The 27,449-nt window shown below is 39.8% G+C and overlaps 2 protein-coding genes across 4 annotated transcripts in view; both read right to left on the reverse strand.

Moving 5' to 3' along the window:
* Positions 1–7,506, reverse strand: part of CYP27C1 (cytochrome P450 family 27 subfamily C member 1) — a 30,475-nt gene extending 22,969 nt beyond the window's left edge. For both annotated transcript variants that reach the window (XM_020805331.3, XM_020805322.3), the window contains exon 1: positions 3,028–7,506. In XM_020805331.3, the coding sequence (XP_020660990.3) occupies positions 3,028–3,375 (348 nt within the window). In that variant the 5' untranslated portion in view covers positions 3,376–7,506. The remainder of the gene's footprint in view (positions 1–3,027) is intronic.
* Positions 7,507–10,363: 2,857 nt separating this feature from the next.
* Positions 10,364–27,449, reverse strand: part of ERCC3 (ERCC excision repair 3, TFIIH core complex helicase subunit) — a 32,431-nt gene continuing 15,345 nt past the window's right edge. For both annotated transcript variants that reach the window (XM_072985260.2, XM_072985261.2), the window contains exons 8-15: positions 26,652–26,966; positions 25,209–25,393; positions 21,718–21,920; positions 19,078–19,174; positions 18,799–18,916; positions 14,629–14,747; positions 13,070–13,222; positions 10,364–10,808 (exon numbers count right to left, since the gene is read on the reverse strand). In XM_072985260.2, the coding sequence (XP_072841361.2) occupies positions 10,674–10,808; positions 13,070–13,222; positions 14,629–14,747; positions 18,799–18,916; positions 19,078–19,174; positions 21,718–21,920; positions 25,209–25,393; positions 26,652–26,966 (1,325 nt within the window). In that variant the 3' untranslated portion in view covers positions 10,364–10,673. The remainder of the gene's footprint in view (positions 10,809–13,069; positions 13,223–14,628; positions 14,748–18,798; positions 18,917–19,077; positions 19,175–21,717; positions 21,921–25,208; positions 25,394–26,651; positions 26,967–27,449) is intronic.

Here is a 27,449-nt window from a genome sequence, read left to right on the forward strand (position 1 = left end):
TTTATTCAATTTTTACCCCGCCCCTCTAGACAACGTCTACTCGGGGCGGCTATTTCTTCATGGGAAGCTATTCCTATCCTTTGATTATTTTGCTTGTTCTTTTCTAAGTCTACAGTACCCTTTATTAGTTGTTGGGACCAAAACTGTACTTAGTATTCCAGATCCACTATGGATTTTTTGTGTGAGACAACCCAGGGGGTTGCCATGTCCTCACAGAGGGTACACAAAGGCTTGAAAAAATATTATCTTTTGCAGGAAAGAAAGAAAGAAAGAAAGAAAGAAAGAAAGAAAGAAAGAAAGAAAGAAAGAAAGAAAGAAAGAAAGAAAGAAAGAAAGAAAGAAAGAAAGAAAGTAGAACAAAATCTTAATTCCCCTTGCTTGTTTGAGCTTTTCTAACCTACTGCCGCCATTAAAAACAACAAAAAAGTAAAAATCAGTTATGAAAATAACTGTTTGATAGCAAATAATTGGTATTTCTGCGCACAGTGAGAACATGCAAGTAAATGACACTGAGTGGCTGAGAAAGAGCATGTGACATTTATTGCTACTGCGCATGTTGTCAGAAGCCTCAGGAAAAGAAAGTTAGTGACAGTCAGTATCAGTGTGAGTGTTCAGACAGGCTTTGTGATCATGTTTCTTCTTTGATTTCTGCTATGTATGACTGTGACACTTGTTTTAACAATAGTGAATGCAGTATGACAGACTTATCATTTCCTTTGCCCATTAAACCGACAGATGTAAAAATGTACCCAGAACACACAACATTCATAATAACCTGCCTGCCACTCTTAAACCACCACCACTCACACAAAAAAGCAGACTCCAGCACTGGAGTAAATCAGATAACCATTGGTTAGATCTGCTTTGATTTGGATTCCTGTATTGAACAGGGAGTTTGACTCATTTTTTTCCTCACAGGGTAGCACCCTTCCCAGAGTAACAACAATACCAATTGTTTCTTTCCCACAGAGGAGGCTTTTGCCCTCCTCTTACGTTATGGGTACAGGTTTTCAAACATGCTGCTTCCAACCTCATTAAGTAAAGAACTATAGCAACCCAAGGGACAGAGCAAACATGTGTGCACAGTTGGCTTTGTGAGGAAAGGATTAGCAAGCAGGTGTGAACTATTAGCATAGTCAGTCAGTGCCAACAGCATGGATGGTAACTTTACCAAGTCCTGAGATGGGAGGTATGAATGTGTTACACACAGTGTGAAAGACTCCTGCTCTGTGGCAACCATCTTATTATGTGATGAGGGATATTCAGACCATAGAACCAGATGTGGAGAAATTAGCTATGGAGAAAAAGCTAGAAGTGAGCAGGGGGGGGGGTGCATTCCTAGGAATCTTAGTTCTCTCCCTTGAAAACTCATTTTAGCCCCACATTCTTACTGGAAAACAGACACTGCCTCACCCACACAACCTCACAATGGGGTTTTCCGTCCTCCAAGACTATAGGGAGGTTAGAAGGCAAAAAGGATGGAGGAGATTAACTCCGGCTTTGGGCCACGGGGCTCATCACCCCCCCTTCCCCCCTCCTACTCCTTTTGGAAGCGCGGTGTGGGAAGGATGTGGGTGGCACTGGAGCGCAGTTTGGCACCATGAGCACGTCGAGAGACCGTAACTTCCCTCCAGCGTCTCCCGCCTCTCGAAACGGCGCGGGAAGGGGGGAGAGAGGCCCGCTCACAGAGCGGCTGTGTTTCAAAGAGCCCGCCTCCCGCGCAGTTGAGGAGGTGGTTGTGTAACTTTTCCGCGGCACCTCATGATGTAGCTGCTGCTGCTGCTGCTGCTGCTCTTCCTCCTGTCTCGCCGTTCAGGTCAAGCAACCCCAACTAGACGACTAGAAATGAACTTGTCTCGGGCCAGAGATAATAATCCTACCCAATTCTTGCCCAAGGACTTGTACAAGCTAAAGGGGATCAAAATGGTCTCTCCCGGGAACAAGCAGAGGAATGAAATATCGTAAAAATGGACTCTCCCTCCTTACTTTTCTGGGCAAAGTAATCAATCGTCTCTCTCTCTCTCTCTCTCTCTCTCTCTCTCTCACACACACACACACACACACACACACACACACACACACACACACACACACCTCGACAGAGGGCGAGGAGGGACGGGAGGGTTGGATTCAAGCTTTGTTTGCTTGTTTCGGACTGATGAACGATGCCCCAAACAGATAACCTACCGTTAACAATTGGAACTGAGAAAACCTTTCGAGGAAATAAAACAAGCCACACACTTCAGAAGCCTTTCTTCGGGCTTTTAGCAATGCCGCCTTCCATCCCTCTATTTCGGAGTAACTCTCCCTGTATTCTTTGGGGCTCTGTCGCAAAGAACGGGATCGGGCCGCAACTTTAAACCTACTTAAATATTAGCTCGCTGTTGTTGTTTTTCTTCCCCTTGGCTTGGCTGTTTTCGTTGAGGTCCCTGTTTAGTCTGTGGTTTTAGGGCTTCAGACGATACATGCAATACTGCCTTCTTACAAAATTATTCCGGCTTGGCCTTATATAAGCACCTTGAACAGAGTTACATATAACACCAACAGTGCCCGCAGCACCAGCCACCCCACCATTCACGCCACCCCGTGAGTCGTGCCACGTAGAATGCCAAGGGCTTACGGAAAATGTGAAGAAATAGCAAGCGTAAGGGAGAAAACATTAGTTACAAGGCAGTAGCACAAAAAAGACGATGTTATTTTAACAATAATAGGGAGGTATTGGGAATCCCTCGTTCTGATATTCTTATTACCTCTAATTCCTCACGATCCGAGGATATGAAACCGATGGGGGGGAGGGGGAGGATGGCGGCGGGGGTGGTGGTTTTCTGTTAATTCTTCCTCTACCAGAAACCCTAAGGTGCTAATGCTATGGGCACATGGCTTATTGGCCTTTCTCTTCTGGGATCAAAGCAGGATTCCTTCTTTGTGGCATAGAGAGCAAAGATTCCTGCAACCAACCTCCGAGCCTTCCTCTCCCCCCCCCCTCACCTCCGCCGCCCCCGCAGGATGACTTTCACCAACTTGTACCTGGATTTCATGAATGCGACTAAAACCATCCTTCCAGAAAAACTCGACCAGGTTGGATAGGGTCTTGGGTCCCGGCATTTCTTTCAGGCTTTTTACCCTTTGGTGGCTTGGATGCGGGCTGGGGTGGAGGAATCCCCCAGCGCCCTCTGAAGCTGCCATCATCATCTCCTCCTCTCCTTTGTCCTCTGCTGTTGCAGCTGTAGTGCTCTGCACCTCCAGGGACGGGCTGCCCGAAAGTTTGGGCAGCTGGTGAAGCATACTGACAAAAATAACACCATAAACGCAGCTCCTTTGAGGCTCAAGCACCTGCTTGCAATCCATTTTCAAGATTTTGGCGAGGAGAGACATTTTCCCGCGGGCCCCCCCTCCCCTTGAGTCGGAGAAAACTTCTGTTACACTTCAGGGGCTGCCTTTCATTCAGACGAAGCTGCTCTGTTTGATTTCTGGTCAAGCAGCTCTTCTCCAGACTCTTACTGCCGGAGCATCAGTTTACACCGTCCATTATTAAAGACTCCCTCCCCCGGGGCTGGAAAAGGCGGGGTGGTCGGAGATGAGACTTTTAAAGAGAAGGAGCCGCCAGCATTTGGTTTCATTCAGATCAAACAAGTGCCCTCCTTAAGTATGAGATCTCCCAAGATTTGGGTTTCTGTCTTCCTTTCCACTGCCTTGGCGACACGGATTATGCTATGTCTCTATTACTTGTGCCCTGTTTGGTTTCCATGTCAGCTAATGTTAAAGATACTGCCCAAGTACCCTCCAGTGGTATTAATTAGAGTGCCTTCATGTTATGTTTAGTTTTAACTTATTGTAACATATTGTAGTTGAAACATAGACTTGCAACATAATTTTTAGCCTTAAATTATATGTCATTGCAAAGCAAATGTACACAAGTACAAAATTCTGGTTTGGTCTTGTGCATAATGTTTTAAAACCTTAATTCCATTTCTCCTAAGACTTTTAAAAAGTTAAAATGAGCAGGGGGGTCTTTAAAAATCAGTTTACAGTTTTGAGAGAGCTCTCTGAGATTCTGTTCCAGAGTTCTCTTGAGAGTTAATTTTCTTCTGGCTTGTCCAAACATAGCCCTCTTGCTGGCTCATTATACCTGTTTTCGGAAACGTTTCTACAACAGCTCATGCCACTCCTGCGCATTGCTGCTATGTAAGTTTTCAGGAAATGTAATGACATTAAATGTAAGTTTTAACAGAATAATCATGTTATTCTTCCATGAAACAAAACAGCTAATGACATTAGCACTGACATTTTCCACTAGAAATGTTAATATCTGGAGCACTTTATTAACATATTGATGTGAGATGGAAAGCAAGAAAAATTATTTTAAATCATCAGTATATTTTAGCTAACATTACATTCACATTACAATATGGAAACTGAAAAACCTGATTAAAACATCACTTTTGAAACTGGTTATGACCTCCTCCCCCCCATATTAGGATGTGCAAAACAGCTGTTGATGTTCTTATGGCAATAGCTAATTTTGCTGGGGGAGCATTTTAAAGCTATATATATAATTTACCATGACACAATCTGGTATCCAGGTGTACAGGATACTATCCCACAATAATCCTGAAATATTGTGTATTGGTGATAATATGATTATTAGCTGGCCGGATACCTCAGTGAGCTAAGCATCTGGCTATGGAGTCAGAGGTTGGGAGTTCAATTCCCCACTGTGCCTCCAGGAAAAAGAGGCAGCTTATGTGGCCTTGGGCAAGCTGCACAGTCCCAGAAGAAGGGGATGAGAAACCACTTCTCAGTACTTTCTAACTAGAAAACTCTGAAAACAATTCACCATAAGTCAGGATTGATTGACAGCACATAATATCAGGATTATATGTGATAAGGAATTGGAGATCTTCCGAAAAGCAGACTTGTTTATCTTCTGTCTTTCAAAGTTTTGGTAGTGTGGCATTGTACATTAGTCATGATGAGATATAAATTAGCACAACTATGGCTCGTAAATAGATTAAGTTGCTTGGTTCTTCCTTATTTGCTAGAAATCTAAACCTTTAAGGAAACTGATTATTTCATGTATCTTGCCGAGGTCCATCTAAATCGGCATTCTGGAAGCTCAACAGCAAGGCATAGCATGATGTTTTACAGAAATTCCTTCAGGGCTGTAGTGGCGTTTCCATGTTAGGCTTCAAAGAGCATTAGGCTGAATCCAGAGATTCCATTAGTAGAACATTACTTAGAGAGTGCTCCTTTAGAGGAGAGAGGATGTGTGCCTTTCTCTTTTTTTACTGTGGTCCCTGAATAGCAGCTGCAAAGATTAGGGGATCTGTAATAGAGTGCAGAAAAGATCAGCAAATATTGCTCCTCAGTTTCTTCCAGTGGAAGCCACTGCTGTGTGTCAAACTCTTCTGCAAATAGAAGGCACTCTTTGTGCAAAGACACTCTAGATCCTTGCTAAAGAATTCAATGTATAGAGAATATTGCTGATCATATTACCACAGGAAGAATGAAATACAGGTATACAGTTGTATTAGAAGGCAACTATGTTGGCAGATAATACAGGAAATTCTCTGGAATTGGCACAATCAGATTTGTATTGTTTTCTGTTGAATACATGACATAAAAGCAATGTTTCCTCTCGGCTGTGTAGCCTCGTGGCTACACAGTGCTGCACTGGTGCTGCACAACTGACCCAGTGTTTCTGCCCTTTTTCTTTTGATCACGGCTGGAACCCTGTGCATGTGGGGCAGGGACCCCGTCCAACACTAGCAGAAAATTAGCCGGAACGTTGCATACAAGTCAATACAAATTAGTCCAAAGTTCTTCCTCATACTTTTCCCTCTGCCATTAAAGCTCCTATTCTTTTAATTTTTAGTTTTAACTTGGATTTTTGCAATCAAATGCATTCACACAGGTTGAAGCGGTGTGATCACTTGAGCTAATGTAGAAAAGAGTATGCAGGGATGCTGGTGAGGTGGAGAGAGAAAAAGCAAAGGTGCAGTCAAGCAGCCCTTGCTTCCAAACAGTTTTTTTAAATAAAGAGTCTTAGTGCCAACTTTGGGTTGTAACCACAAACAGATAATTGTCCATTCATTTACACCTTCTTATATATCCTCCCAGAATTTTATCATCATCATCATTATTTAGAACTGCACAGCTGGATGGAACCATCAAAGATGATCCACCAATATCATCGGTCCCTTCCAGCTGTGCAGTTTTATGGATCACCAAGTCCAGCCCCTGTCAAGGTAGCATAGTGAGAAACTGAACTCCTAGTCTCTGGCTCTACAGCCAGATATCTAATCCACTGCACTACAGAGTTCTTGAACTGGGGTAACTTGAAAACTTATACAGCAAACTCACTTCTTAATGGAACAGGTGTAAGATTAGCTGGATATCCTGCTCTATAGTATTTCTCAACACATGAAACTACTGTAGGCGAATTGAGGATTTCTGTAAGTGCGTATCTTCCCACAGTGTTTCATAGCAACCTATTTCTTAATGGCTTTTAATCCTTATGAACAATAGGGATTATCTCAGAAAAATCATAATTATACAGTAACCTCTGTTTTCCTTCAGAATTACTATCTCAACATTTCCAAATAGTACACTGTTGGTACATGTTTGCTCATTTGACAGGGGAAAGTTCTGATATATTTCAATTGAGCATAGTAGGTCCTTGCCATACAGCTTTATCGTTTGTTAAGATAATTAAAACATTTGAACTAATTTTTCCCGAAATCTGAAAATGGCTAGGTGAGTGCTATGTACATAATCTGGCCTTGAGAACAGCCAGAGATCTGTTCTTTAAGGTTCATTGAACAGGTCTCTAAAGCTGTAGTCTTAATAAACTCAGCTATTAATCATGAATTCCTATGGCCATCACTGAACATATGGATTCCCCAAAGACTACAAATATGAAAAGCACAAATAAAATGAAGTGGGCCCTGCAATAATGCATAACAGCTTGCAGCATGAGAAATTATTTGCTCTGGCCACTTATTCCCTTTCCCCAGCCTCACACTGTGATAATATGTGAGCTTAAATGGGGAAATCACATTTAAGAAAATAGCACATTTCCTGAGATCTGCAATATAGAGTTGTCAACCTCTACGTACAGAAGAAAGAGCACTGTGGTCCCTCTAGATCAGGGAGGAGGAAAACATGGTGGCACTAGAGGGTTAAAGGTGGTTGAAAATGAGGAACTTACTTCTAGATGATGATAGTGGCAAATGTTGGGAATGAGAAACATGTAGACATCTGAAGACTTTTGATCATATGCAGATTTTAGCTTACTGCATTTGGCTAACCCTTGTTGTAGTTCCATATCCTACTAAAGAGTTCAGAATAATTCAGCTGGCATGAAATATCCACTTCTCTCCATTCGTTTTCTTGCAATACTGAACAATACACTGAAAATCAAACTGTACACTACACATTTTGTACACTATACATATTTCCAAGTTATTTTCAAGAACTTAAATTCCTGTATTTCCATGGACCAAATAGTTCCCATGATCTCATAATAAAACTGTGCACTTTTCTCCCTTAATTAAAAAGCAAGTCAAACACCAGATGTCATTCGACATGACTGCTAAGTTCATTTGACACATTCTCTCTAGGTGGTAGTTGATAAATCTGTATACAGCAGATGTAATTAAACTGCAAGTTACACAGCTGTCAGAAAAAGAGACAGAAACAAACATAAAGAATGACTGTCACTGTGAGTCAGGCTAACGCTTTCAAGTAAAACAAATGGACTACTACCTCCCCCAGCCAAGTTTGGCCAATAGCAAGAGATAGTTTTGGACATAATCAGTCTTAGGAAAATAAAAGCTTGTAATAACAATTGCTAAACTATTAAAAAAAGTCTTTTGATAACTAGCAAGTTCAAAGAGTGAGAAAACAATCACAAAGGCTGCTGTCCAGCAGTCATTACTCAAGCACAACTCCTATTGATTTCAAAGTGTTCTGCCTGAATAGCAGCGGAAGAACTGAGGCCTATAATGGGAGAAAGAAGACAACTGTTTTCCAGGATTTATCACAAATATAGAAGCATGGAAAGTTTAAGGCCTCTCAGTAATTTGATATAATTTATTAACCAGTGCAGTCATACACATTGTTGTTGTTTAATTAAGCCCTGGTAATTACCCATAAATCACAGTTGAAAGGGTTGTAGCAAATTATAATGAAACTCTCTTTCTTCAGAATAATTAAACCTTCCTAAAGGCAACATGTAGGTGACTTATGCCTATTTATGAAGAAAGATTTGGAAATATCTGCTTACTGCCAATATACCAGTTGCAGAATATATATATATATATATATATATATATATATATATATATATATATATATATATATATATATATATATATATATATATATATATATATATATATATATATATATATATATATATATATATATATATATATATATATATATATATAATATACATATATAGACACACACACACACACACACACACACACACACACACACACACACACACACACACACACACACAAGGAGATTTAAATGTAAGTGGCTACATGCTAATTCCTTACATTTAAATCTCCTTAAATATTTTATATATAATGTATAAACTATACTTTACATGGAATCTACATTGGCATTGGCCACATTAGTTTTAAAAACAGACTCACATGACCCTAGCCTTGTGTTATGCCTGCTATACAATGTAGGAAAGAAATGTAAGGGCCTTGCACTAGCAAAGCTAGCAGGATTCTTGTTTATACAGCTAAGGAAACAAGGCAGTATTTGGAGTGTGTGTAGTAAGAAGGGGTGAGATTTCACACTTGTTCAAGGATCAGTCTCACTTCACATGCTTGTATGTGAAAATAATGACCTAAATTAAGCCACCACAAGATTCATTTGTGTGCCATAGATTATTACCCCTGCCCTCCACTTCTTATCCAATTTAGCAGTAGGTACAATTCCCATTTTGGCATAGGCAGAGGAGTGTGTTAGCTAAAGCAACAGATATGAGTCAGATGTATCATGATGTGCAACATGCAAGAACATCAGTGTGTTCATAGTTCATTTAGATAAAAGAGATTCATGAAGACTGGTGATGAGACACCTAGTATAAAAACACAACAAGCCAAGGAACACAAAAACAAAAAAGAGAGAGCAAATGAGAAACACTTGACTTCTCAAAGTCCTTTCAGGTACCTTACCACAGGACTTCAAGGTGACAAGATGCACAAGAAATCCCTTCTGTACTTCTGCAATGTGGGCAGCTAGGGGTTGACAACAGCCTTCTTGGAGTTAGGGCACTGGCTACTCCTGTTATTGGGTGTGCAAAATAATACATACAAACAGCCAAAGTGTGTCCCTCTGTTTGACTATGGGCCTTGGTTGGACACATGCCTGATGCTGGCCTGTTTCTCTCTTAAGTCTCTAAGAAAGAGATGGGTGTTGGCTTCTTTTCCAACTGCATGTAATTTGTACAATGTTTCTGAAAAGAGAACGTATTTTGAAACAGGAAATAAATCTTAGCAAAATATTTTTTCCTTGCACAATGAAAGTGAGGATAGTAACATGTGAAAAAGAATAAGCAATAACGTAAATCCATTTTCAGGATGGTATTATCATGCTGTATATTATCATCCACAACACATGAAACTTCAGATGTTCTTGGACAACCATCAAGAAAAAAACAAGTTAAGCTGAGATGCTGGGAGTGAAGAAATGTCTAGATGTTCACCATCTTAAAGGAAGGCACCATCACAGAAGCCATTTGCTACAGCTACAGCTCATTACTCATGCTCACCCCCACCCCCCCACCCCCGCTCAATACTTGTTTGTTTGTTTTATTTCTATGCTGTCTTTCTCTCGGTGAATTGGCTCAAGGTGGCTTTAGACAGGCAGCTCTTCAATTAGTCCTGTATATATAGAATACAAATAGTATCATCTGCTTAGCTACTGTTCCTAAACAATATTTATAATATTTACAACAACATATTCTTTCACACAATGGTGAATGAATTTCCTCAACAAAACAATATGCAAAAAGAAACTTTGTCATAAGCTAATGGATCACATCCTCTGCATAAATGAGTACTGAAAATGCTTGATTAGAAACCTGATCAGAAAATAGGCATCATACAGGTAAGTGGCAGACTACTCATACATATTAATCAATCCCTTGCCCAAGCTTTCCATTTATATGCAACTCCTCTTTCTTTTCCCTAAAACACCTACAGCTAAGGATTAAACTTGAGCTAGGAGTATTTCAGAAGGACCCAAAAACAGTACTATCACACTTTTAAACACTGCCAAGTCCTTACAGAAAGCATCTAATATGGGGCAACAAAAGGAAAAATGGACAATGAGATGCAGGGAGAGATTTACTGAATATCATTTTATACAGTACTTTTTAAAATATTTTAACCATTACACATGGTACAAATATACAAAAATTGCATCTTTATTTTAGAATTATTTTGAAATAAATTTGCAAATTAAAATATTACCTAGGAAACAACATTTATAAATAACAATGCACATTTATTGCTTCTTCCATTATGAGTAAATTGCTTTACTCTCTCATTTATTACAATATTATACCACCCCATTCTAGGACATGAATTGGATTAATGTCTCCTTGTGAGAAAGAAAGAGATGTCTCATGCCTTTCCCTTATTTTATTTTCTAAAGCGTTTGAAAAGTGGATGAACATGTTTACTGGATGATGCCTTGCTTCGCGAGGCTTGATATTCCATGTAAACTGTATCATCTGCTCCAGACATGGAACTCATTGTGCCATAGTGTCGGGAAACCTAGAAAAGGAGAATGCATGAAATTAGTAACATCCTACCCTCTTAAACTGTAGCCCTTTTCAAACAGGGGCCCCAACTGCTCAGAGCACCTCCATTTATGCACCTGCTTCTGGGCAGATGTCAACAGAGCAGCTTCCTTTGTATATATGCAAATGCTACACATGTAATTTACGCAAAGAGCTTGTGACCGCTATGTACATGCACACATATACATTTGAATACATGCATGTGCACCAACTGTCTTCTCACTGTTAAGAGCTGCCCTTCCGCAAACAAAATGGCTCTTCCAGTTCACAGAAATGCCTTTAGTCGAGAAGGCCAAAGGAAAAGGGGGAAGGTATTTCCTATTCCCCCTGTGTCCCTAGAACTCAAGTACTACTTTGAATGGTGTTCTGAAGTGCTCCCCAATCTTCAGAAACAGATGTAGGGGATGGCTGGAGGCAGACTCTCTAGGTCTAATTCTTTAAAGCATTAAAGAAATTGCTATCAATTTTCTCTATAAAGCTCCAAGTAGCTGCACTGCAGTCATCTACATGTGATGTGGCTAAGATATGGATGATAGTTGCCACATCAGGTTGACTCAGGAAATGTCACAGTTGGCACAGTGAAGTATCTTCACAAGTATCTGCGAGTCCAGAGAGAGTGCAGGGTTTTTTCAGGAAGCACACTCACTTCCAAAAAGCACACTTTCTACTGACTAACAGGATGTCTGTTTTGTCAGTTTTTAATTTCATGCATATCTAGCACATTATTCGGTTCAGCCCATGTTCAGGAGTTCTGACTGCTTTCTTGGTAGCAAGAAACTTGACAGCTGAGGATGAGTAGCATGTTGGGATGCCTCCCTTCAAAACTCCAAATAACTTTCCCTAATGACTCCATGCAGATACTGAATAATGAGGACAGATCCAAGTCTGTGGAACACATATGCCAAAGGCCATCATTTCAAATAGTCATCTCAGAACACCACAACCTGACAGATGAGCCAAAAGATACCATCACTGATGGTATCAGAAGTTTATGAAAGCTCCATGAGAAAAACCAAGACCACATCCATCCCCAGAGAAATCATCTACCAAGGCAATGAAACAGTCTCAGTCCAAAGTTCTGTCCAATAGCTTAGCTGAAACAGATCCAGTTAATCAGTTGGATCCAGTTAATTCAGAAGTATCAAATTGTAGTGAGATCATTTCTCTGTTATATTAGTAAGAACCGTAAATTTAAGTTTACCCTACAAGTGATTATAATTCCCAAATCAGGAGCATGTTTCTTTTAAAAAGCCTCTATTTGTTTAAACAGGAGGGAAATGCCCACTTCCACCAAATAGGCACTACCTGCTTCCAGTTCCACTTTAGAAAATTTGATCAGCTACAAATGGCAGGGAGCAAATAAACAGGTGACAGGACCAGTCCACATTGCCAAGATCCAGAAGCTCAAAGAACTGAACATAAGCGATACCTATACTTACGTCAGCCTGACATGTCCAAAACAAGGTAAATCTGAAATCCTATTCAGCCATTATGTCTGAATCCATATAGGGATAGTGGGGACGCATGTAAGCTCCATTCCTGACATACCCACCCCACCAGGAAGTCAATAAAACGTTCACGTGTTTAATACAAAATTATGCAAAACAGTTTCTTCATGTGATTCCTCCAGGTCATGACAGCTCTCTGGTGAAGAAGGTCTCACGCCACTCAGACAAGCACTTCTAGTCATTTGGTGAGGATGCAGTCTAGGGCTATGCAAACTGGAACAGGCTTCTATCTATATGACTAGGGTTATTACAGGCTCTAGCACATAGCCAGTCCCAAATGTAGACACTTTCTTTTGTGTTAAGAACCAGAAATCCAATATTGTGCTTGGAGATTACTAGCCACAAAATATGTCCACTACCCTTTCCAAAGAGCACAGAGAAGAGATTGATTCCTAACCACGATCTTGTGCCTCACACTTTGTGGCCAGTTTAGGGGTAACAGGGAAAGCAGCATGTTTGGAAAAGCAATCTGAACTCCTCTCTTTCTGACAGTAATGGTCTCAAAAATGGATAGAGGTTGGATGGGTTGGAAGAATAGATTTTCCATCTCCTTCTGCTCATCACAGGCTAATGGCAGTATAGCAAGCAAAAGAATGCCTACGGCCACAGACCAGTATATTCTTTAAGGTGCAGGATGGGTGAAGTTGGGGAAAGGATTAGGACACTCATTCTATCTTCCTTTCACAGCAAATTTGGTAAACTTCTATCTAACATAATATTCACTTGCCTGAGATGACTTTGAACTGTACTCTCCTGCTACTACTTCTTCTTCAGCATCCATATCTGAGGCTTGCAAAACTTTTTGGAGCAGCTGCTGCTGTTCTTCTTTGGTTGAAAACATAAGGTCTTCTTCCTCCATACCTGCTAGTTTCGTGATTACCTGGGAAACATCAATAAATAAAGATTTTATTTTCCTCTAAATTCCTCTACACAGGAGTTTACTATGTCAATAAGGAATATAACGACTACAACCACTGCAGGATGTTCATTTCAGAAATAAAAGCCTAGTGTGGTATTATGTTTATAGAGTACTAGACTGAAGCTCGAATGACTCTGATTTATAATAGAATGCAAAGACTTTCTTGGACTGAAATGGTGACTAATAAAAGCATCTGAACACTAGAACACTCCGGTCAAAAAAAGAAAAAGGAAAAGAAAATATTGTAGTGCTTTAGGTACATTTGCTATCAGACCAGATCAGCACAGTCACTTTTTCTGTCTACAGAGGATTACAATCAATTTATATAGCCAAACTGTTTCCTTTATGAGGTTTTCTACAAATCAGCAAAAATGACACAAGTACAAAAAAAAATGTTGAAGATGAAGTGCAAGTTATGTGGATATTTGAAGGTAGCACAGTTAACTAATCATTAATATCTTTCCATATCAGCCATTCTTGAGACTATGGTTCCCCAGCTGCCGGCCAATCTAAAAAGCAGCCATCAACCTCACCAAAATTTCTCACACCAATACACACTGAATATTTGAAGCCTCTGATCTGAATACCATGCAACTAAACAAGCAGACTATAGGGATCACACTTAAAATAAATCTGTCTTAAAGGTGTCAGAAGGTTTTCCATTCATTTGACTCTCCTGGAGTGTTAGTTATGAAGCTAGAGTTGACATAACACATCATTAGAGACACAGCTGTCAACAAGGAAGAGAAAGACACGGGGCACCAAGATGAATAAGACTTTTGTTCTTTTTATTGTAAATATATATTGCAAAAATGTTCCAAAGGAATATATGTATATCCTGGAAGGAACCTGGAAGGAAAAACTCTGCATCCAACAAGCAACATATACCAGGAGCAACAGTCCGGTTGGGAAGACAAATTCATCCCCTTAATGGTAAACAGAGATTATTTGGAGGAGGCAACGGGGAGACCAGTGACTTTCCTTTCTAAACCCTGCTTGTTGGAACAATGCAAGTAAGTGCAGGAACAAGTCTGCAGCCTTCTGCTTTGTTCATCATTACACTCCTAAACGAAACAGAACTACAGCATAAACTGAAAAGGTATCAGAGATTGTGTCTTGTAGCTGCTTCAAAAACATGTATATCTAATCACAAGCACAGCTGATGTGATTTCTCCCCCTGCTTCCACTTAAACAGACTTTTATTGGTTTTACAAGCAACACAGAGCAAAATACAGTAAATCAGTACAAAGGATATGTTCTGCCATGGCTACTGTCCAGCTGATCCAATGAATATTCAAATACTGGCTAGTGTTAAAACAATACTGGTGCTGTAGTCCCAAACTTACAGGCTTTGAGGGCAGAATTACCTTAAAGCTATAGCCTTGATCTACTAGAAACCTCTGCCGTTTAGTAGAATATGCCATTTCTTGAGTATCCTGGGAGACCAGAGAATAAAAGAAGGCATTGTACTCCTCTGCAACCATTCCTGGAGGAAAGGTAATATTGAAAGATGAGATCACATAAAAACAACTCAAAACATGAGAAACAAAATCAACATTTTCTAGAGCTTTTACTATATGTGGATTACTACAACTTGGTTAGGCATTTATCCTAAAACAGGCTACTCCCATATGATTATTTCATTTTAAAGCACCCAGAGCCATGTTTCTGCCACATTCCACTTAACTTTTCCAGTAACTGCAGAATCCAACGTCTTTGACAGGTAACACAAACCAAAATATGTATGTTTCAGAAACATGGTCCAATGCAGGACATTTTGCTGCCTGAGGCACTGCAACAATTGATATCTCTTTCTTGAAAGTCAAGGTACAAAGTAGCCGTGGCTAGGCACTTGTGGAGAAAAAGGTCACATACAGTAGTACCTTGGTTTATGAAATTAATACGTTCTCCAGAACATTACGTAATGCTGAAATTTCGTAAACCGAAACGTGGATTGCCATAGCAAGGGCAGCGGCACTACAAACCTCCAGGCATGGGGAAACTTCCTTCAAAAACCGAAACCCCCCGAAACCCCCCCCATAAACCAAGGCATTATTTTCAATGGAAATTACGTAAATCGAGGTGTACGTAAACCGAGGTACTACTGTAGCTACCTCTACAACTTCTATAAACAATAAAAAATTATAATAAATGAAATTATAAATAATTTTGTACAGTATTGTACATGACATACAAGATCAGATGTCTTAGTCTGCCTCTTGGGAGGACTGGGCTTGATAACTATTGGGATATACATACACTTCAAATTTAAAATCATTGTCTTTTTGATTTGCTGGAAGCATATGTCCTGCATACCCAAGGTATAATTTGAGCAGCTTGGATTATAGGAGGATATGACATACACTCAAAATGCAAACTGATATTAACATATGGTAGGAACTCCCTTTGTAAGAGATTATCTACAGAAGCCAAAGGACATCTGCCTACTTCCGGAGCACAAGGATCAGCTGACTGGATGCTATCGTTGCCAAGGGGATGCCTGACTGTGTTCACATTCCTCACATTGTTTGAGGAGGTTCCGGAAGCAGCACTATATGACTTTTACAATGGCTACAAGCAGCCATCAATAACTGAAGGGCTCTTGTTGGGACCATAATCTCTATTAACATAAAGGTTTTGTCTACACCTAAAGACAAGCTGCCGCATCAGCTCTTCCAGGCACATGGCTGTGATATACTTTGTATTCAAGAAGCTCATAGAGACAGCCACTAAGTGATACCCCAAAATACCCAGCATGAGCCTTGCAACTGAGAGATCTCACAGACAGTACAGAAGCATTGCATTAATTGAGCTTGACCTTTAAATATATTCTGCCATTACAGACATACAGTAGTAATAATAATAAAAGTGTAGCTGAGCAATTACACCGTATCCTCTGTTTATAAATTGCATAATGCAACGTTCTTCTTTAAAACCTCTGACAAGTTTTATAAGCAAAGAATGAACTTCATATTGGGAGACTTCAGTGGCTACAGTAGTGTCTGAGAATATGCACTTGATGGTCACAACAGAGAAGTGGTTCTAGCCATTATTAATAGCAAATTTCACCATCTTTCCATAGAGAAAGATGTTCATATGGTTATATCATAGACTTGATTTTAGTTAGTGAGCTTATAGCCCAAGAGTGCATGAAAGTCAGTCTGTACTTCCAGTTTTAAATATGCAGCATCAGCCTACAACTTTCCAGATCATGGTGGCAGTCCAACCATCAACAGTACCATTCCACAGGAGATACAATTTTAAAATGTCAACTAGCAGAAGTTCAGCACAACAATGGATGGAACCATATTGAACATTTATTTGGCTCAGAGGCCCATGACGTTCTTTGAGGCAGTGAAAAGATCATACACTACCAATCATCCATATCCCAAGGATGCAGAAACAACTACTTCCAAAGCATAACACTGGAAATAGTTACCCAAATGAACAACACCTTTAAAACCTACACCATTGATCAGCCACTCCCTCAAAGCACCATAAGTTTTATTTATGCCAACAATCTTGCACCTACTACTCAACTGGGCAGCTTTCAAATGATAAAATGTCTTTCTGCAGATGCATTCGGAAAACATAGCGCATATTATGACAAAATTGATTTAAACCCAATCCTCATCACATTCAAATATGTGCCTTTCATCTGAGAAACAAGCAGGCATCTCAGAAACAGGTAAGACACTCAATGAAAGCTGAAGAATCATTACTGGATGCCTAATGCTAACCCCTATTGATAAAATCAGCTACATAGCAGGCACTGCCTGCAGCAACATATGTAGAGAGGTGCCAGATTGTGTAGTGACTCAAAAGACCTACATGAAATATACATCTACTCTTTGACTACCATCCCATTCCTCCCAGATTTAAATAAAGGAAATGTTTTTTCAGAACATCTGTGAATCCTGAACAAACAGCAGAGAATGTCAAGACTACAATGTAGTTCTTAATGTCCTTCTTAAACTGGATGGCACCTCAGGAAAATTTAGCTCCCTGTCACACACAGAGAACTGGGTTACTCAAATATCACTTAATAGGCTACACACTGTAGATGGAATAACCAAAGTGAACCTAAGAAAAGGGCTTTTGCACTAACATAGTTCTTTGCAAGTATGGAGAAAAGCAGATAATGTCAACCTTACATCAGTGCACTCTATGGCTCTCAACATACTATGGAAGATTGCCTCTAGTTGCCTCAAATGTACTGTGGAGATTCTGACATGAACAAAAAAGAAAGAACTGTCTAGTACAGGTAGGAAAACCCAGCTATTTGGCACAGGAGCATTCATATAAGCAGCTCTTATGCTTTCTAGTAGCAATGCTATTCATTTTTGTGCCAAAAAAAGGGTATCCCAAGAATCAGCTGTCGGTCTTCATTTGAAAGGAAGACTGCTCCCACAGCTCATGTGGTTCACAAGGAAGAATTTTTGAAGTCCAAAGCAAATTTCACTAAAGTTTTTGGCAAGCTTTAGTGATGAGAAGAAATTATTTTGTCCCATACAGCTTCTCTCGTTTTATATGTTTATATACTAGATAAATTTAATATTCTCCTGACAAAAATGTTTCATGTAATGCCCACCTCTTTTTCTATAACAAATATTTTCAGTTACACAACATGTACTTCAATTTACCAAATCTGCACATTTTTCTCTATCATTACATCTCCTTCGTTCCCTCCTTTCAGAATGTGGAGGTTGTTGTGAATATAAATAAATATATTTTAGGTTAGCAGCTTTTCTCATCTTTCAGGTCACAAGGACTTAACTTTATCTCAGTGGGAGAGTGTATTGTGACAACTACTGCATTGAGGAACGAGGGAAATCCTGGTTTTTGCATATTTTGCACATAGCAAAATGGCTATTCACTGGTCAACTGAAAATCACAACTCATACCCAGATCAGCTGCCATTATTGTCAACAGATCCTTGACATGAACAGTTCAGCTTTCTAATCATGGTGCTGAAAGAAAGCACCATATTATTAACTGAAGATACACTTTGTAATTGCTTTGATTACAACTCCCAGAATACTCAGAAAGATTGAAGGATGGATGGACGGACGGACAGACAAAAGAAAGAAAGAAAGAAAGAAAAAAGAAAGAGAAAAAGAAAGAAAGAAATGCAATAAGGAAGCATGTTTGCCCATACCCTACATAAAGATCACAATGCTAACAAAGGGACAAATCAGAATTCAAATACTTTCAACATGGCTTTGACAGTTCAGTAAGAACAGAACCTAAAGTCTGCCAAATTGTGTTTTTAAAAGACATACAAAATACTAATACTAAGTGTCATGTGAGGAGCGATTAGGAAGAAAAGAGAATGGGAAAGATGGCCCCCTACTGCAGCATTTTTTATAACTACCCTTGAATTTTGTTTTAACCTGTGACCTTGAGCTGGCAGTGACAAACCAGGACAATGGCAAATTGTACATGCTTAGTCAGCTACAGGAGTTGACTTTACGTTACTTTCATGCTTGAATGTTCCATTAAAATTACAGGACCTCAGGGCACAGGCTTTGGTTTACCTTTCTTGGCTCTCAGCACTCGACCCAGCCTTTGAGCCTCCTGTCTTCGAGACCCACCATGGGATGAAATCTGAATCAGAACATTGGCTTCTGGCAGATCAAAGGAGGTGTCACCTACCTACAAGACAGAAGCAACAAGTATTAATAAGGCCCAGCAGCTTATAGGTCACAAAGCAAGACGTGTCATCATTACAATGAGTCAAGGAAATTTACATGCTTGCTTGAATTCCAACATTAAACATTCCAAGTCAATTCAGTGACAAGCAAAGCGTCTGTTACCTTAGAGATGAAGATAGTGTTGATTTTGGGGTTGTGTTTGAAATTCTGCAGGATCTGCATTCTCTCCCCCTGTGCTGTAGGCCCATATATATATGGTCTAAAAAAGACAACAAGAGTCATGAATTTGTGTGACTCTATCCCCTGAACTCAGATTTTCTATTATGAAGAAAATCATAGCATATAAAATCATGTTGCATGTTTATATTTAACATTTAGAGAAACACAGCCCTTTCTTTGCAGGATTCTTTGATAACTCTATGATGGACCCACCCATCTGAAGACAAACACATTCTGTCAGACACCCCCTTCCAAAGAAATAAATCCTGACAGTTGTAAATGTTATTTGCTTGATGTGTGCCTCCTGACTCAACAGATCACTGGGCTGAAAATATCTACTAATCCTACATGAAAGGCTAGAAGCAGCTGTTAAAATAAAAAGAGCTGTTTTCTTTGGTTAAATCCACTGCACTAGCACATTAACAGCTGTGTTCTCCTTCTCCCATCCCATTCATATCCTTGCACACCTAACTCCCCCTTGGATTAAAATTCTTCCAGCTTCATGGTAGGAGCTACATATTCTCAAATGGAAAATGATAACTAGTATTGAAGCTAACATATTGTCCTTGTACCACTTGTAATAGAGCACCCAAATTGCTGGTATCTATGGAGTTTAACACTAACATGCAAGCAGAGAAGGGAATGAGTTAAGAGCAGCTGAACAATCCAAGATTTTTATTTATTTATTTATTAGATGTCTATCCCGCCCATCTACACCAAAGGTCTACTCTTAAACTATCTTGCTTTCAAAAAGCCATATTAAGTGTGGGGCAGTTCCTGTGCTTTGTTGACGAAAGCTTCTGTGAGATACTGAGTACAAACAAACATTACAAAACACAAAGTAAAGGGAACTTTAAGTCATTTGAGATCAGAATAGAAGCATTTCAGCTCTCTCGTGGATTTGAATCTTATTTCCCAGGTCTCTTTCATTTCCATGTCTCTTATTTACTGTAAATAGTTCGGTTTAATAATCTGACACAAGTTCCATGACATCTTTTTTGTGTGCCTATAGGTTAATCGGTAGATCCTATTGTGGACTAACAGCAACAGTGATGCAGAAACATCTGAATCCATTTTTAATGTAGTGCCTAGGTGAGAGCTGGGCAAGTGTCAGCCCTTCTAGATGTTGCTAACTATAAGTTCTTTCAGCTCCAGCTAGCATGCCTTCACATGTTGTCACTTCAGTGCAACAACATGTTAAAGGCCCCATGCTGACCACTTCTGAGGTAGATATTTAACTATTTTGTTTTTATCTGCTGGTAAGGATTTATGAACTGAACACCATACCTGAATAAGAAATAAGGAACTGTTAAGTTTCAGAATTGTAACATCAATTCAAAATAGAGAAACATACACACGTAGGAAAGTATGTTATATCCTGTCAAGCTATGACTGCATTTAGATATGTCAATAAGCTAGTTTTTCACTGAATCAAGCCAGAACAAATCTCCAGCCCACGTGTTCATCCTCTATTCTCTTTCAGTGTAACAATGAGGAGACAAAGATTTTGCTGCTGCTGCTTCTTTTAGAATTAACTGTAGCACGTCATTTCACCTGAATTTGGACAATCTGTGATTAATCTTAACCACGGGTTTTTAGAACAAAGCAGTGCCAAAATGCAGTTTATGAAGCTGGCTTCTACTAATGAACCAGAATTAAGATTATCCAATTTGCATGGTATTGGGCATAATGACAAACTGCATTTGATTTAAAAAAAAAACAGAATTAAAAACTTCCAATCTCTTCATCACAACCACGGCAGAGGATGGAATGGGAGAGCATGTTAGCCCAAGTTTTGCAGTGGTTTATTAACAAAACAAACAAAAAAGTCAGTTCAGTTGATCTAGTCTGATATTGTCTATTTTGTCAGTCATTCTTTGTGTGTTCAGAAGGATTTCTTCCAAACTACCTGCTCCTTGGCATTTTTCCTTAAAGAGGCCAGATACTGTGCCTGGACCTTTAGTAGTCATTTCAGTATTGGATTAAGAGGAAACTATTGTGTTTATTCTTATATAATCTGTTTCTGGGCATGATGAACTAAAAAAAAGGCAAAGTGTGCTGGTTATACACAGTCGTATAGAGCTCTCTGGGCAATTTACAACTTAATTATGCAGGTTACATATTGCCCCCCTCCTTCCATCAGGCTGGGTACTCAATTTATCGAGCTCGGAAGGCTGGAAGGCTGAGTGAACCTTGAGTCAGCTACCTGGGACTGAACCCGATTCGTGAGCAGAATTTTGACTGCAGCACAGCAGTTTAACCAGTGTGCCACGAGGCTAACAGCAGAAAATATGGCCATATATGAAGAACTTAGAATCAGTATATACTCTGAAGCTAACGTGAATAGAAAACCTGGGTTTGCCCCACAGAGGCAATAAAAAACAAACAAAAAACCCCACATTACTAAGTAAAAATGAAACTGGAGTAATTTTACCTCGAACACCATGTACTGTGAATAGCTTCTCTATTTTACTATGAATGAGTACGAGCAGATTTAATAATCCCAAGTGATATATGAGGTTCCCCTACCTTTGAAGTTTATCAGTGCAAAGATACAGGTGGCCTTTGTTGAGCACCACTTACTTGCCCAGCCTAACAGCATACTCCTTCAGAGCAAACACATTGTCCGCAAATACTATGATCTTGTCATTCCTTCGTTCATGAAACTTAATCAGGAACTGGCAAGCTCTGAACTTGTTCGGGTTCATTGTATAGAGCAATATCCGTTTCTTTGTTTTAATAGCCACATATTCTCTGTAGAACTCAGGAGACATTGGGCACCAAACCTAAGATTATATACACAATAAAATGTAGTTAGATTTCAGTAACGGTATTTCTATAAATAGTCAGAGGAAAAGGGTGAAGATGATAATGAACAGGGGACAGGAAATCCCCAGAGGCTGCACAGTACCCCTCCCTGGAACCAAAAGGGCTTCATCTGCTCTTGTAATGCTAACCCTGAGATTTCCATTACTGCACCCCAGATGGCACAAATGGTCTTTAAGCCTCTCTTCTTCTTTTTTTTTAAGTTTGGGATGTGGACATGCTGGATGGTACAGGGTACTGCCTTTGGGGGTCTGTATGCAGACCATGGTTTTCATATTGCCTACCACAATTTACAGGATAATAACTGCAGCATGTTGGCTGGCAAAATGAAGCAAAGCAGATTTTAATTCCAACAGCTGTGCCAATTCAAAAATACTGCTTCAGAAAAAAGGAGGGAAAATTATATTCATTATGGTTGTTGTGGGTTTTTCGGGCTCTTTGGCCGTGTTCCTAACGTTTCGCCAGTCTCTGTGGCCGGCATCTTCAGAGGACAGATATTCATTATGCTTCCCGGACAACCCAGAATACAATTGATTACATCCAAAGCAGCACAAAGCTGAAGGCAATCCATTTCCTCCTCCACAATCTAATGCCACCATCCCAACTTTCCTACAAATTAGGACTCCCAAGAAAGCCGGAAGGGAAGGTGTGGGTTAGATTAAGCTGGGCAGGGACAATTTACGTGAGTGGGAGGCCCCCCCCTACTATGAACTCTGTATCCTACATCATATGCAGACATAAATTCCCTTTACCAGCTACTTTGAAGCACAGGATTAGCAAATCACTTCTCATCCTTTATCACTGCTTCATTTTAATGTGTAAAGCAACCATCAACTTTTGAAGACAATTTCCTAATGAGAAACATCTCACCCTTTCTGTACAATCCCATAGGCTGCTTTTTAAGCACTGTTACAGAAGTCTACCTTTTGATTTTCAAGGACTACCAAGCAATGTTCCCTCTAAGATTCACCCATGCACACAAAGCTCCATCAGGGCTACTCGCAGGCAACACTGGCAGCCAGTTTGTTTACTTCTGTTTTGGATGAAGCCATGCCCCTCCGCGTGCACAAGGGGCGAGGCTCCCGCGCAGTGGGAATGAAAATCAGAATGAGCGCTGCTACCAATTATAGCAGATTCCTAGTAGTTGCCTCTTTCAGAAGTTCCTTAGGCTAGAAATTGGAGTAACTATTTATCCCTGTGCAAAAGGTCCTCAGCTAAGCTTTTTGGCACAGCAGCCATCTAATATACCTGCAAAAGGGTTCATTCACTAGGGACAGACGTGTTGGCGTGCACTTCTCCAGCACACAGTCTGTGCTGTAAATGGCAAGTAATGGTACTTCTCTAAATACAGTCTGTGCTGTAAATGGTATCCTTGTCTCTAGGGCACAGGAAGTCCCCCCACATTGTTTTTAAGCTGTGTGGCCCACAGTAAGTGGGAACTGCAGGCTAAAAAGCCTGGGTAGCCAAATAGTCCCCTCATGGCTCTAAATTTGATGGCAAATTACCTCTACTGCTGACCATCTCAATCTGAATGCAAACATGCTTAGCTTCCCAAACAGCCAGCCCTCAATTGTATATCAGAGCATACCATTTTGTTCTGTGAAATCTTAATTATAAAAAAAGTTTTCAGAGAGTTAGCCATGTTATTCTGCTTCAGCGTGTATAACAAAATCAAGACAAAAGAGCTGTGGGACCTTAAATATTAACAGATTTATTTCAGTGTGAGTTTTCATGGATTATAGTCCACTTTCTGAGATGCAATTATTTTTATTATACATGGTTTTAAAAAAAAGTTGATGCCAGGAGGTTACTCACACATGCTGTAGCCTCTCTACTGAACTCCCTGCTAAGGCTGATTCATGCTCAGAGGAGGTCACCTCCTGCCTGAGCCAAAGAACTGGGCTCACTGCCCAGGACAGTTATGGAGCAACAAAGGATTTTTCCCCCTTGTTCAAGACACTGGGTAACTTTTATTTCGGGAATGGAGGAACCCTTGAGCCTCCAGTTTTGGCCCTGATGTTTTTAACTTCAACTCTCAAAAGCCTCAGCCACTAAGGGTAATAGTATCTACAGTCCAAAACATCTGGAAGTTGAAATGTACCCAGTTCCTGTTTTACTGTCTTGAACTCTGTAAATTCACATTTCTGTGAAACTGGAACATCTATCTTCCCCTGTAATTCAGAAGAAAAACTGCTTCTGCTTTTTAGTATTATGATGATAATAAACATGGAAAACACTGGCCAGAATTCTATTGAATATTTACGTGTCCAAAATGGCAATGAGAGAAGTTGCCCCGGCCAATTGATGAGACGCAGGTCACATGTAGTATCAGTCATGTGTCTCCTAACACATCCAACACGCACCTGGCACTCTGTGGATTAGTTGTGCCAGTTTCTGAAATGGCTCTTAGACACATGCAAACATTAAACAAAATTCTGGATATCTTGTCCTAAGATGTCACTTCTTGCACTTTTTACAATTATTTCCTGGTCAAATTCCTTAAAGTCTCAAGAGATTAGGGTCTAGACCTAAAGCTTGCCAAACACTATTCGCATCCCTATCTTCATATCGGAGACTGTAAAAATCCTGTTATCAATCTCATCAGTGTTAAATGGAGGAGACTTTGTCTTAGGCCTTTGCTTCATTATGCAACAGGCACTGCCCCCTGCAGTTGCTCAGAAGAATTGTGTATTTAGGGGCACAGTTAACCCAAAAAGGCTATTTCCTCAGACATTTAACTTCCTATGTTCTGTATGTGAAAGGCTTTAGCCATTTGAAAAATCTGCATGTGTAGCGTCACATGCAAAAGGCAGGAAGCCAACAGATTTAACCCTGGGAAATTCTGTTATTAGTGCTACACAGAAAGTCTTGTTTCCTGCTTTTGATTTTTTGGTGGTGGAAAGTAGCAGTACAAACATTCTCTCTAAGCCATGTGGGCAAGCAGCTCTGCATCAGGCACATACAGCCGACACGGTGTTTCTGCCCATTTGCTTCCAGTTGCGGCTGGAACTGTGCACACAGGGTGGAGCTCCCATGCAGCCCTCCGGAAAATTAGAGGAAACACTGATCAGTATCCAAAGAAACATCACAATCACTTGGAATGTACCAAAGGACAGGAATTTCAGAAGTTTAAACAGAAAAGAGATGGTTCTAGAGAAAAAGAAACTTTATAGACACTATGAATGTTTAAGGATATATTCTCCAGCCTAGGAATAGCAATGGCAAAAAAGAAATAAGGCATAGGTTACCTCAGCACACTGGACTTTCGCAATGTAACCACTGTTTTGCAGCTCCATCCAATTGGCTTCATATAGCTTAGGACCAATGAGGAAATTCAAGTCTACAATTTTGTCATCTTCTCTTACAAGGGTGGCTGTCAATCCAAGCTTGCAATGGGCTTGAACAATGGTGAGTACACGCCTGAACATTTTTGCTAAAGAATACAGGAATGAATATTGATTTGATTTCCAGAAATGATATTTTGGAACAATATCCAAGTACTGTACTGTATTTATTTTACAATCTAAATGACATTAAATGAACAAAAGAAAAGTTATCTCATTTTCAAGAGCCACAATGGACTGTAATCCTATATTAGAAAAGCTCAGCTTGGCCTCACTTATTTTAATTCTCTACAAGCATTAATCCAGCTTCTATCTTTTGGTATATGGGATATGGTAGCAGTATTCTTATGTTTGGAAACTAACAATAATTTACAAGCTAAAAATCAAACTTGCCAGGACACAGGCTTGAGAGTAACATCCCTGCTCCATTTGAACAGGAGTTACTTGTTCTAAAAATATTAGTTGATTTAAAAAGGAAAAAAAACTACACAATCAAAGCATTTTTGAAAAAGGACAAAAAAAGTCAGCATGGAATCAAAATGTCACATCTTTTTTTCCAAACTGATGCTCTCCAGATATTATGAATTACACCAACTATCAGATATTAGTTGATTTAAAAAGGAAAAAAAAAACTACACAATCAAAGCATTTTTGAAAAAGAAAAGGACAAAAAAAGTCAGCATGGAATCAAAATGTCACATCTTTTTTTCCAAACTGATGCCCTCCAGATATTATGAATTACACCAACTATCAGCCTGAGCCAGCATTGCCATCAATCAGGGATGACAAAATATTTAGTGTGTTCCAGCCTGGGGATTGAAACAGAAGAGTATTCTATAGGAATAAGAGGAAAGGGGTTCTGTTTCACAGTTTTAGTTAGAAGATTTGATATTTGCTCAAACTCCCAACCATTTAAAAGATGAAATGTCAAATGATAAATTATACTGGGATAAGTCATAACATTCTTCTGGCAATTTGATTCCACACACAAATCCAAACACTAAATATTATACCATACTGGCTGTTTGTTCCTTTTCCATTTAACACTAATGGAATTAATGAAATTGAAACAATCATGATTAAACAATAAATATAATAAACAACATACATCTCTAAGTGCTTTGAGAAATCTTGGAAAGCAACTTTGCCGAACAAATAAGCAACACTGGAATATTTCACACCAGCTATGACTCCTTTGCAAACATGTACTATTTTTAAAGCATTTTTGTCACTGCATTACAGACCAAGTCTCTATTTCAGGACAGAATGACCAGGAATGCTGAATTTAAGATTCAAAGGAAGGAGGCAAACGAACAGTAATTCACAGACATGGGATATTCTTCTTACCAGGTATGGTGTGCACTTCATCAAGGATCATAAGGCCCCATTCTTGGCTCTTCAGCCATTCCATTACTTTCTCTGCCTCCCAGGACCTCTTTGTTGTATGTCCCAGCATGGAGTAGGTGCTGATAGCAATAGAGCAACCAATTGGCTTGTCCTTGGCATCAGAAGTAAACCGGCAGATCTGGCTGTCATCGATGGTGGACCACATTTTGAATTGGGCTTTCCACTGCTCCACAGAGACAGCAGAATTGCCCAGCACAAGGCATCGCTTGCGAACTGTACAAGCAGCTGTTACTCCTACAAGCGATTTGCCAGCACCTGCAGTAAACAGAAACCTCAAGAAACCACATGCACAAAACTCATCACTATTCACAGGATGTTGGCAGCGGAAAGGCACAAAACTCAGACAGATGCACCCCACTGAGTACTTCACTAACATTTTAGTAAAAATACCAAAACCCAATTACAGGGGTTTTTTTTAAAAAAAGAGTCGTGATAAGTATCCTATTCAACATAAACATATGGAAAAGCTTAGCAAGTTCATGTGGCCAGCACATGCTGTACAGGGAAATGATTCAGTTCTGCTAAACCTAAACAGGTATTAGTTGTGCAAGACAGATGAGCAACCACCTGGAAAGCACATATAAAGATGCGCTGTGTTCCTAGGATGAAAAGTAGTACATGAATGCAAAAAGCATAATATATACAGTGGTGCCTCGCATAGCGACGATAATCTGTGCAGCAAAAATCGCTGCAAAGCGATTTCGTCGCTATGCGATATTAAAAAGCCCATAGGAATGC

The sequence above is a fragment of the Pogona vitticeps genome, chromosome 1 (genome assembly GCF_051106095.1).
Source record: "Pogona vitticeps strain Pit_001003342236 chromosome 1, PviZW2.1, whole genome shotgun sequence".
Lineage (NCBI taxonomy): Eukaryota > Metazoa > Chordata > Lepidosauria > Squamata > Agamidae > Pogona > Pogona vitticeps.